Source organism: Lingula anatina, chromosome 7, assembly GCF_051362555.1.
Source record: "Lingula anatina isolate TDL-2025a chromosome 7, LinAna3.0, whole genome shotgun sequence".
NCBI classification, from domain to species: Eukaryota; Metazoa; Brachiopoda; class Lingulata; order Lingulida; family Lingulidae; genus Lingula; species Lingula anatina.
Window position 1 is genome coordinate 16,747,401 of NC_141773.1, and position 11,252 is coordinate 16,758,652.

The following is an 11,252-nucleotide window of genomic DNA, read 5'->3' on the forward strand; positions in this document are numbered from 1 at the left end:
AGGAGAGAGACTTATGAATAATACATTTACAGAGTTTCACAGAAATGATTTGACATAACCACTAAATATAAAACCAAGACCCCATTCAACTGAGATGTGCAACTTGGCAGAATAATCGCTTAATAAGATACTAGCATAGTACTCAGAACAAGGAATGTTGTCCTGACATAGTGCCCAGGTTTGTTAGGTCAATGAGCTTTTTCACCTGGTAGTTTGCCAGGTGTAGGTGTAGACTATAAAATGCTACTTTGCCCTATGAACAGCTAAGTAAACAATGAAGTATCTGCCTTTACCTTAAAACAAATATGCCCAAAGCTATGTTCTTATCAGGAAAATATGACTGATAGCCATGAAGTCTATTGTGTGTTTTTTATTCAACACTGTATGAAATGAGGCATACAGGCTTCCAAAACCCACAGATCTCACTGTAACCCTGTACTGTTATGATATATAAAAGCCACCAGGCATTCATACTTGAATTTCCTGTCAGTCTCTGCTACACAGGATTGAAAAAATGCATGAACTAGCATTAATCTCTGATAATGTTTTCATGTTAACAACATTTATGGCATGCTTCTGATAAAAATGCACTATGTTTGAGCAGTTAATGCAAGCAGATTGTTTGACAAGACTGTAAGATCATTTTTTTTTATTCTTCCTTGTTCACTAGTTTTTGTTCTAGTATATTCAACAGAACTGCAAAAATTCCACCAAATAATAATAAGAAAAGATATATCAGCGAGCCAGAAAAATGCACACAGATGCTAATATTCCATAGCCAATTGCTTTAAGGAGCTGTCAAAATGTCTGACACTTTAACTTTTCAGCAAAAACATGTCTTTATATATCAGTTCCAACTCATAGTTATGGTTAAAAAGATTCTGTAACTTAAGACAAGCTTAGTGAACCATGCCAGGACTACCTTCAACAATTGCAGACAGCTGACCGCAGGGAATTGGACTATCTTCAAAACTTTTCTCTTCTAGCATGTAGCTCACATTCCATTTGGTAAATTTAACTCTAGTCAAGATGACAATAGTAATCATATGACGTTTCATAGGTATTACTAAAATGTCAACTCCTGCATGAAATTAAGTAGGGAAGTGCCACAAAAACTAGTGTCATACTGGGGGATGTTTTTTTTACACATGAGCTTTAATATGGAAAAAAATCTGAACAAGTTATATACTTTAAGTTAAGTGTTTTGACCAGATAAATCTGGAGAAGTCCACTTACAGGGTACATGAAACATTGTATCGTTTTAAAACAGAAAAGAAAATACCAATGCTTTTGACAAAGTGTTTCTTTATTTTAGTAGACTAATGAATAGCAGTAGACCCAAATTTAGAACTTTAAGTAACAAGAACATTTTCTGAAAAACCTAATGCATGAAAACATTGACTTGTGTTTGGTCAAGCAAAACCTTAGCAAAGTCTGTGCTTCAATTTAGCTAGAAAAGAAGAAAATCATTTATCTACATGGCAGCTCACAGAATAGAAGTGATGTTGCATTGAGAACAATCTGCCTCTTACTTTATTCATTCCCTTAAAAAAACTATTATGAATCAATCTTTACTTTTCTATAACAAGTAATTACAGAGATGGTTCTCAAAGGGCAATCAGTAACCCTGACCTTATCAAGCCAGTCAGACATCCTACAGATATCTTCAACATGCTATCTGACCATCAACTTCCTCTGAAAGATGCCGAGATAGACCATGCATACTTATAACTGTAAGCCAACAGTTTTTATAATCACTTCCTCGGGCACTTGAGGTACTGCACATCTCAATTATAAATGTCCTAGTGCCAATCTTGAGTCATTATCTAATGAATGTTTCAATATTTATGAATCAGGGTCAAATGGAATGGCACTTCAAACTAACATTTTCCTTGGATTAAAGTGTTAATTAGAATTCTCATAGAAAGGATCAACATCATATCTACTGTAGTTTGATAACTGTAAAATTGGCAATTCTGATGATTGAGGCAAATCATTTCTATTACTATTTTTCCTACTATTATTATTATTATTATTATCATTATTATTATTATTATTATTATTATTATAAAACAGTGTGAACTGCTAGACTTCATGTGCAGTGTTTCCAGTCAAGATGTTTGTAAACCTATTTCAGTACAACCCATTCGACTGGCCCCCTATGGTGAGTTAAAAGGTAGATTAAATGGGTAGGTAAGCCTTACAAAGGCTGACCCATCTTCACAGAATAAAAGACTCTGTACCTTGTTGAGGACACCCCATCCTCCTGAGGCTGATTCATCACTCTACCATCCTATGATTCCACTAGTCTACCCCTATCTACATCAAGCAGTCACCTCCCAGGTAGAACATACAGGTAGATGACATGTGAGTCACTCAGACCTCAAATCACTTCCCATTAAAATACTGATCTTTTTCTCTTTTTTACACTTTTTTTATTTGTAACCTCATTTCAAATCAAATAACAGAGCTTGTCAAATAGACAATATGCTTGATTTCTGCTCTACCACATGCTCTGACAGCTTTGGCCTTTTCTTTCTTGTTTTTTTATCTCCACATACAAGTTCATACCAAGTTCATTGATCATCAAAATTACTTCAATACCCCAGAAGAGCCATCTCTAACTCTTTCTGGGACAATATTATTTTAAGTCAAAAAGCAGGATCGTGACAGAATATTGCAGGGTTTCTTGACAATATGAGCCAAAATGACACATCATAATGCTTTGAGTTCATGATTTAAAGCAAGGCTGACTTATATATTAGTGTTTACATTGAAAAAAAAATGTCTGCATCTGGCTAAAATTTGGAAAGTTTTTCAAAACATATCTTACTACTTGCATGCCATATACCATGTCCAGTGTACCTTTGTATGAGACCTGTTCTGTAAGGACAAATGAAGCAAGGTTATCTGATATTATGTGCTATGGTTAACTGACAGCAGGTTGTAAACATCAACAACATTCACCTGGCCCATAATAGTGACTGAGCCAAAGGTTACAGCTGAACAGTGATCAGGGGACCAATATGATATGTTCCACATTGTTTAACTAAGATAACTAGTGGCAGGTGGGTACAGTCAGCTACAGTAAAGACAACTGCAAATAGTTCCCATATCAATTCTTACTTTCTTGCTAAAAATATGCTCTCTATGGACAATTTCTGAACTTTGCACCCTTGATCATTAGTCAATAGATTTTTGGCATACTGCTCTTTATTTTGGTCCAATTTTTTCTTCTCTACTGCCAGCTCAAAGGTCGCCAACCTATCCCTTAATCATACTAAAATGAACTTCACATGAACTGGACACCTCAAAATGCCAAACATTCCAAAATCCCTCCCCCTTCCGAGTACCCAAGTCTTCATTACATAGGTTCTTGCAACACAAATAGCTAAAATAATTCTCTGCTTCCAGTTTGGCTGATATAATTTAAATAATTTTTACACATTTCTTCAGTTTTCATAATTTTGTTTTAATTGAACATAATTAGCCAGTACAAAAGTGTAGTTAAACCCAGCTCGGCTTTGATCCCCTCCTTTATGGATGTTAAAAAAGAGACTTAGTATAGAGGGAGATTTTCGGTGAGCATCTTTTTTTAACAAGGCACTTAAATATTGCCAGGACAACATCTGCCATGCGTATTTTCATAATCCACTTTCCTCCATGAACTAGTCCTAAATGCAAGTCTAATGTAATCACCATCAAAAAGTAAATAAAGGAGTTACATCACACATTATAATACCTGAGGTAAACCAGAGGTCAGGACACTGACAACTTATGAATACAGATTGCAATATCTTTGACGTGTATACTATATCCAGATTCAGGGGCTGCTGGTGAGACTTAAAATTACTAAGATCCAGTAGTAGAACAGATGTGGAAAGGTCTGTTAACCAGACCAATTTCTAGTCTTGTGGTAGAAATGCTCTGTATAAGCACACCCAAACAGACTTCATCAATGGTTGTCCAGGTGTAGGCATTAACCAGCAGGCCTCTCTCCATGCAAACAGCTGGTCTTTATTGTATTATATGATCAATTCCTTTGTAATATATTGGATCCCACCAATTGCCACCATATTTCCTTATATCACTGAGTCAATGAAGTTATGTCATTAGCCCTCCAGTAAAGAGATAATATAAGGTTAATCTGGATTTAAGTTATCTGTGAAGATCAAACACTGCTGCTGGGGTCAGAGGCCATGTCCAGTCTTCAGCAATTAACCAGGTTAGGCAATTATCATAGATCAGGTCTTAATCAGATGCTTTTCTCAAGCCCCTGAGTGCATGGAAAGTTTTGCCATAAAATAAGTTCACTGCACAACATATCAAAAGTTTCTCACGCTTTCCAATACAGGAATGTGTCCCTGCAATGTTTTATTTGATAACTTTTTTTCAGCAGCTGAGGCAACATTTCAGATGTGTCTAGTACTCTACACATAAGTATTTGCACTGCAGTTCCTAAATTGACATGACATTTAAAAGTCCTCCTGCAAAAGGTTAATAGAAATGACACCAAAATAATTTATCTCCTTTCTAAGAACAATACCAATTCAAACAAAAAAAGATAAAACTCTGGAGAAAAAATATTTACAAATTACAGAGTAAAAACATGTACTTTTGATCAGTCTGATATGCTAGCACTGGTCACATGCCCAATGCCAGTAAAATTAAGGCTAGCCAGTATATTAATGTACAGTACATTTTTTCAAAGTTCCTGACCATTTATTGTTTTGGACCCATATGGTTTAACACTATGAAGGCTCAAAGGGTAAGTTGGTTAAGAAGTTTTTGGCAAAGACTGTTTTGGTACATAAAACATAGTTATGCAAGGAAAACTATCATTTTTATATAGCACAGTAAGCAGTACACACAATGCATTACTGAAGTACCTGCCAGAGGTGCAAGGTCCGAAGTCCCCCCATCCCATGCAGAACAAAGTTCTAACATTGTTAGAATAGCAGGAGCCCTTGTTAACCTATATCTAGTTAAGGCAACCCTTTATCTTGTCATAACTTGGTTATCTCAGGTTCATTGAGTACCTTAGCCTATCAATTAAAGAGGTTCCCTCAGTACATTACTGGATGGTGAACTTTTATCTACATTTACCCAAAAAATACCTCAAACAGAACAAAAGAAATATTTCTTCTTTCAGTAAAATGTAAAATGTGACCAGGTGTCTCTTTTAACTCTTATATAATCAAGCTATGATTATGACACTTGATTTCAAGCAAGTAATTTAAATGTACAATAACTAAAGCAAAATGAGTACAAGCTTCATTTGATACCAATTTGAAAGCAAGTTTTCTCAGGACCTAATACATTTGCAAGTGATGCTCACTTTTGCCAAACAATCAATACATTCATACTGAAACTCTATAACTTTCATTTCCATAATGCACTACAAATAATTTAAAGGGTTTCATTTTCATGAACTCCCAACACCAGCACACCTGCATAGTTTTATCACTAGCACGCCATATCATAATGCACAGACAGCAAGACCTACCTGTGTCTACATCTTCTCCTTTCCGGCGAAAGGCAACACAGGTTGCATATGAGCACACATACAGAAAGATAAATAGTAATGCTGAGATCTGAAATAAGAGCAAATGGATATTTCAATTGAAAAAAAAAAATTGAAACTGGATGGTGTTTCGATGGTGACATAACACATGAAACATTGTGATCCTTTACAGATTGTATTTCTATTAAGGCAAATTCTACCTGCCATATATTTTTTAACTACTTATCAAAATTTAAGTCTGAATCATTGCTTCAAATGGAAAAACCATTGCTCAGTTCTCACCAGCATTCACTGCATACTGACATCATCTAGGCACCAAAGCAGCTGTAACAGCCAGTCTGACATTTAACTCACACCAATATTTATGATATTCAGACAATGAATTACAGGCCCCTGGTGTGAAAATCTTAACCTGACTTTTCAACCTTTTGTTAATTACCGGTGAAACCTTTTCTCCACTTTATGAGGACAAAAAACTATTCACTGATATGTGCTAGACCCCCCCCCCCCCCCCTCATCCCATTTTCACCAGCAAGTGCAGCCCTTATTACACATTCATTGTTACTCATCATGCATTATTTATCTTCATGATTTATAAGTTCCTTTTCACTTCTATACTCTTCATCAACCTTATCCAGATTATATGTACATTAACATATTCATGATTCTTTTGTATTGAACCATTACATTGTTTCATTCCTGTGTTCAATATATCAATCCATTATTTGAAATCACAGCATGTCTTAAGTGTGAGCAGCTCATTAGCTGGTTTTATGTCATTTTTTCTCATCCCTTGCTTGCAATACAAGGATTTTATATCTGTCTAAAATACATGTATGTTAATTTAACTGGAAAAGACGATGATTTTTAAATAATTTTGAATTTAAAACACCTTTGCAGTAATGTCACAACTCATTAAAAGCAAAAATTAACTTGTAAGTTAATTTCAGTTATGAACAAGTGTTATTTTCCACAGCTTTGCATTTCTTTTCCACCTATCAAATTTAGAAATCCATGGGAACCATGAGAAGTCATACGCCTTTGGTTTGAATTTGGTATTTCATAGGTGTATTTCATAAGTAACTCTTTTTTTTTTTTTTTTTTGTCAAAGTTTCACATTCATTCATACATCAGTCAGCGTACAAATCATTGGTAAACTGGATGACGTTGCAGCCCACCGGTAAGGAGCTCAATGGCGTTAATTAATGATTTTACTTATATTTGCCTTGCCATGGACGGTTCAATTATAAATCTTATATCTGCTGTAGTACAGTATCAATCATCAAGTAAAAACACGTCAGCGTTACTAACGTCTACTGTGACAGTATACAAACAGAAAAAAAGTTAACATAACCCCGATAAAATTTGGTATGCAGAGTTAAATGCCAGGATGGGTAAATGTAAGCCTAAAACTTCCAAAAATGTGAAATGTCACACTTTCGAGTGATCGTCTGAACATTGACCCTTCGTCGAAGCATTTCACGATTATCATATCAACAACAGCGTTCAAACGAAGTGGTCATAAAAGTAAACACTTACTATATACTCCCTCACGTTGTCATGAAAGATCTGTTCCCTCACATTGACATCTTGCTCCATTGTTCTGTTTTAACAAATCCTCAAAATGATCATGTTCAGAGGCTTTAAACGTCTTTGTTTACCATCTTCAAGGAGCGCAGCAGACTACCCTCCGTCCGCCATAAAATTTTCCCATAACTCCTGAACTAGCCGCATGCGCAGATCTCATTTCCGATGATCACTGTTGAAGAACAGCTGATTTTTGATCGATGATTTATTGATTTTTTGTGATGCATGTCTCTTATTGATGCAGAAGGGGTTTTCTACACGTGATTATGCACGCGTGCGTGTAATCAGGATTATATTTTAGGGCCAGTAAGACGAAAACCGGCAATTTAACATCGTGTACGCATGTTTTGTTTTGTTGCTTTGCGTAAGTACATTTGCAAAGAAAACAAAGTAAGTAGACATATGTAAATCTGGTTATTTCATATCAGAAATTGTTTTGCGGTTTCTGTATCTGTCACTGTTGTTTTCTTTCATAGTGGCGTCCATAATCTATGATTTAAAGGTATGAACATGAAGAACATCAAGAGGCCATGGGTAGAGATAATGTAAACAAATGCTAAAAACGGGTGTGCCTGTAGAGTATGCATCACTCTTTCATTTGCGTTAGTGCGAGTTCTCACGCTGCTCTTACCGCATAACAAGGCCTCATCCTGAGGCAACATCACTATCGGTGGTATCCTATTAATTCTCAACCACATAAAGACTTAATTGTGCTTCATTTTTTTTACTCGGAGTGCCATGAATCAAAAAGAAATCTTACTTCTATTAAGAGACAATATATACAACTGTATTCCCCCCTAGCTGCTATCCCCCTATCCCCCCCCTTTTCCCTTCACCTCTGAACAAGCACCTTATCTGTGCATATTTACACTTACCCATTAAGTCCAGGATTTTGAGCACAAGAAAGGCAAGTTTTGAAAGCATTTTTCTCTTGTTCATTAGAGATGAGCTTTTTCTGCAGAAACATGGAATTCTGCATTTTTTAAATTCAATTCTAATGGTTCCTGAGATTCACCAAGATCTGCAATAAAATCTGGGGAAGGGGGGATAAATGTTCAGAGTTTTTTTTTTTAAACCTAGGCTCGTGTCTGGTTAATAAAATATTGCTTAGATTATATTGGTAGATTATAAAAGATATATTTATTACTATTATACACATTTCAAAATTATTTTTATGTGTTTCAGATATTTAGGGCCAAGATCCTCACAGGTATTAAACAGATTTGATGGTTTCATAGTACATCCTTAGACTGCTGTGTAATCTCATACCATGCCACAACTAGATCATGCCCATAATGGAATTGAACAGTCTTCCAGTCAAGAGACTTCCACCAGTCTGCATCAAGCAGCTATAGAGACACTCGATCAAGACCACCACCATGATCACTCCGGAACGGAGCCTCAGTCTGACATAGATGAATCTGTTTCTGTACGAGAAAAATTAACGCCACCTAGTGAGCAAAAAGTGACAGTGACGGGGACCATAAAGAGAGGTCCTAAAGCTGGTCAGTCAGTGGAGGTGGAGCTGCGACTCTCCAAAGACGAGTTACAGAAACTGGGTCACGAGGACGAGGAGTCTGTCTACGGCCCAGGGGAGTGTACCCTTTGTGGGTTAAAAAAAGGAATCCATGTTTTCCTATTCACTGTGATAGTTACTCCATTTGCTTTCTTTGGCTCACTAGGTTTGTCCTTCTACCTCGGGGCGCAGACATGGTACAACATCTTTATTTATTTCAGTGAAGAGAGGACAATCTGGCACAAAGTCTTCCTCTGTCCACTCTTAATACTGACCTTCCCACTGACCGTGGGGCTAAGTGCACTGGGGATAGCCCTCTATGCTGCACTAATCCAGATATCGTGGTGGTTCAAGAGCTGGTTGAAGGAGATGCGAGACCTGGAGAAGGGGTTCTTTGGCTGGTTCTGTGCCAAGGTTGGCCTGATGGAGTGCTCACCTTATGAGGTTGTCGTCCTGGATGACATCCCTGCCATCACCAGCGAGCTTCCAGGGACATCAGTTTGATTTAAACTAAAATATGATTGGTTGCATGAATGTCTTTCAAGGATTGGCTTATTGTTGTTATTGATACATGTATGAAAAACTTTTTTGGATTTACCTTTGGTCATTTTGATGTCTTTCATATAGTGCCTAGAAGATGTAGAATATACTTAGATATGCTTTTTTATAAACCTATTTTAACATAAATTGCTGCTTATTACTTTATTTGTACATATTAAGTGTCTTTTAAAACATCTTATCTGCATGTTGGTAGTGCAGATCATTTCAAGGTCACATGAACATTTTCTACAAAGTTTTTAAATGGTAGCTAAGATATATCAAGATGTTCTTTAAACATCCTTTTAATGTTGATTATATCCCTGATTCCTTATTTAGATTATTTAATTAACAGCAGCTGTGTTTTTTTTCTGTCAGCTGCTCTATCAGTTTTTTTGCTAAACTCTAGAACCACCCCTTTCTTTAGAGGGTGAGACAGCATTTTGCACCACTCCTCTTCCTCGGAGTATAAGGCAGTATTTTGTACCATCCCCCTTCCTCAGAGGATCAGGCAGTATTTTGGACCTTACCTCAGAAGGTCAGACAGCATTTTGAACCACTCCCCTTCCTCAGAGGATATGGCAGTATTTTGTACTACCCCCTTTTGTCAAAGAGTGGAGAAGTATTTTGTTAAAATATGTACAAGAGTTTTACATTGAAAAATTCTCCAAATATCATACCAGGTACAATCTGTGTGGAAGGGACCAGGTCTATTTTTTGGTATTTTTCTGTTATAAATATTTACTGATAATACTTATTGAGAAAGAAACTTAATATTGATAATTTAGGATGAGAATAATAGATTGCTGTCAAAATATCTGTTAACTCTATTTTAAATTGACACAAAATTTATATACATAAGGTGATGGTGTGTCTTATTATTAGTATTATGTGCCATTTCTATACTACTGCAAGTACTTTAAAAGATGTATATGTATATAAATCTGCACTGTCTACAATAAGAAATCCATCTTGTATGCCAATTATTTCAGTCAAAATCCATATGTGCATTTATAAGGGCCTAAGATCAGTTCAAAGTTTTACAGAGTTTTTATTATCAAATAGTTTTCCCTTTCTCTACTAGGGTAAAAGTTTCAAATAGACTTCTCAATGATAAAAAGTTTATCTCTTCAGAATGGTAAATTTATTCATTTACCATGGAAAGATCTGAATTTGTCGTTTCAACTATAGCTTAAACACTATACACACTCTTCTGGTGTGTGCCATCAGTTGTGGAATAGGCCATTTCAGATATTCCAGACCGCTGAATGTTTTCTCATTGCCTGCCACAGCAGAAATGCACAGAAATGTGATACCTTATTTTTTCTCTTCTCTCATTGAATTCATCGGTAAGGACCATGTCAGTATTATGAAAGATGTTTGGCATATTTGAAGTGGTCTATAACGTGTTAAGTTCAAGGCATATTTTCAGTATTTATTGAAAATCACATTATTATAAAATTTTATTTACACTCACAAAGAGAGTTTACACATTCTCAGTCAGTGGATTTTTTAATTAAGGAAGACCCATGATAAAGATTTTTCTTATCAACTACTGCTTTATATATAATGTATTTATACCACTTGTCTTTCATAAAACGAAAATGATACAGAATCTGGTGTTTGTTTTGAATGTCTCATCGTAAAGATGAATAATTACTGTAGAAAAGGATTTTAAAAATTGCTTTTGAAATGCCATGTGAAGATCATGGAAACGTTCAGCAAAGTTTGCAGTTTGTTCTAAATTTTGTTTACCGCGGGAGGGGATTGGGTGAAATATATATGTAACGTATTAGCAACGCTTAACTGAAGTCGGTTACTTCTCCTTGGCTACAGTACTGTCCGACCTCGCGAGCTGTTCCCTGCGATTGCGGTAGGTGTCCTCTACGCATTCTAGTTCCTCGTATCGTGATCAAAACCACTCGTTCTAGTAGGGCGTAAATATGACCAAGCATGTACATCCAGACACGAATTTGCAATCCATTCATATTTATATAAGTTGCTGCAAGTTTTACATTAAAAGCAATTTTTAGTTAAGATAACACATGTGGAATGACAATACCAAAATACCAAGCGAATCTTTCTGTA

At 36.0% G+C, this 11,252-nt stretch overlaps 2 protein-coding genes across 5 annotated transcripts in view; one reads left to right on the forward strand and one right to left on the reverse strand.

Moving 5' to 3' along the window:
* The window catches only part of LOC106179757 (limb region 1 protein homolog), an 18,990-nt gene extending 11,736 nt beyond the window's left edge, over positions 1 to 7,254 (reverse strand). The window contains exons 1-2 of the mRNA XM_013563495.2: positions 7,064 to 7,254; positions 5,507 to 5,594 (exon numbers count right to left, since the gene is read on the reverse strand). Coding sequence (XP_013418949.1) covers positions 5,507 to 5,594; positions 7,064 to 7,123 — 148 coding nt within the window. The 5' untranslated portion in view covers positions 7,124 to 7,254. The remainder of the gene's footprint in view (positions 1 to 5,506; positions 5,595 to 7,063) is intronic.
* LOC106179712 (transmembrane protein 169-like) lies at positions 7,230 to 10,779 on the forward strand. Of its 4 annotated transcripts, none has more exons than XM_087017030.1 (2): positions 7,230 to 7,501; positions 8,297 to 10,779. In XM_087017030.1, the coding sequence occupies exon 2, from the start codon at positions 8,382 to 8,384 to the stop codon at positions 9,129 to 9,131; it is 750 nt and encodes a 249-aa protein (XP_086873156.1). In that variant the 5' UTR covers positions 7,230 to 7,501; positions 8,297 to 8,381; the 3' UTR covers positions 9,132 to 10,779. The 4 variants fall into 4 exon arrangements, with proteins under 4 accessions (XP_086873156.1, XP_013418893.2, XP_086873155.1 ...); XM_013563439.3 differs by having other exon boundaries at positions 7,230 to 7,475; XM_087017029.1 differs by having other exon boundaries at positions 7,230 to 7,447.
* The last annotated feature ends 473 nt before the right edge of the window (positions 10,780 to 11,252 follow it).

Excerpts from the sequence above, each read along its gene's own strand:
- LOC106179712 (XM_087017030.1), top strand. The coding sequence starts at position 8,382 with ATGCCACAACTAGATCATGCCCATAATGGAATTGAACAGTCTTCCAGT.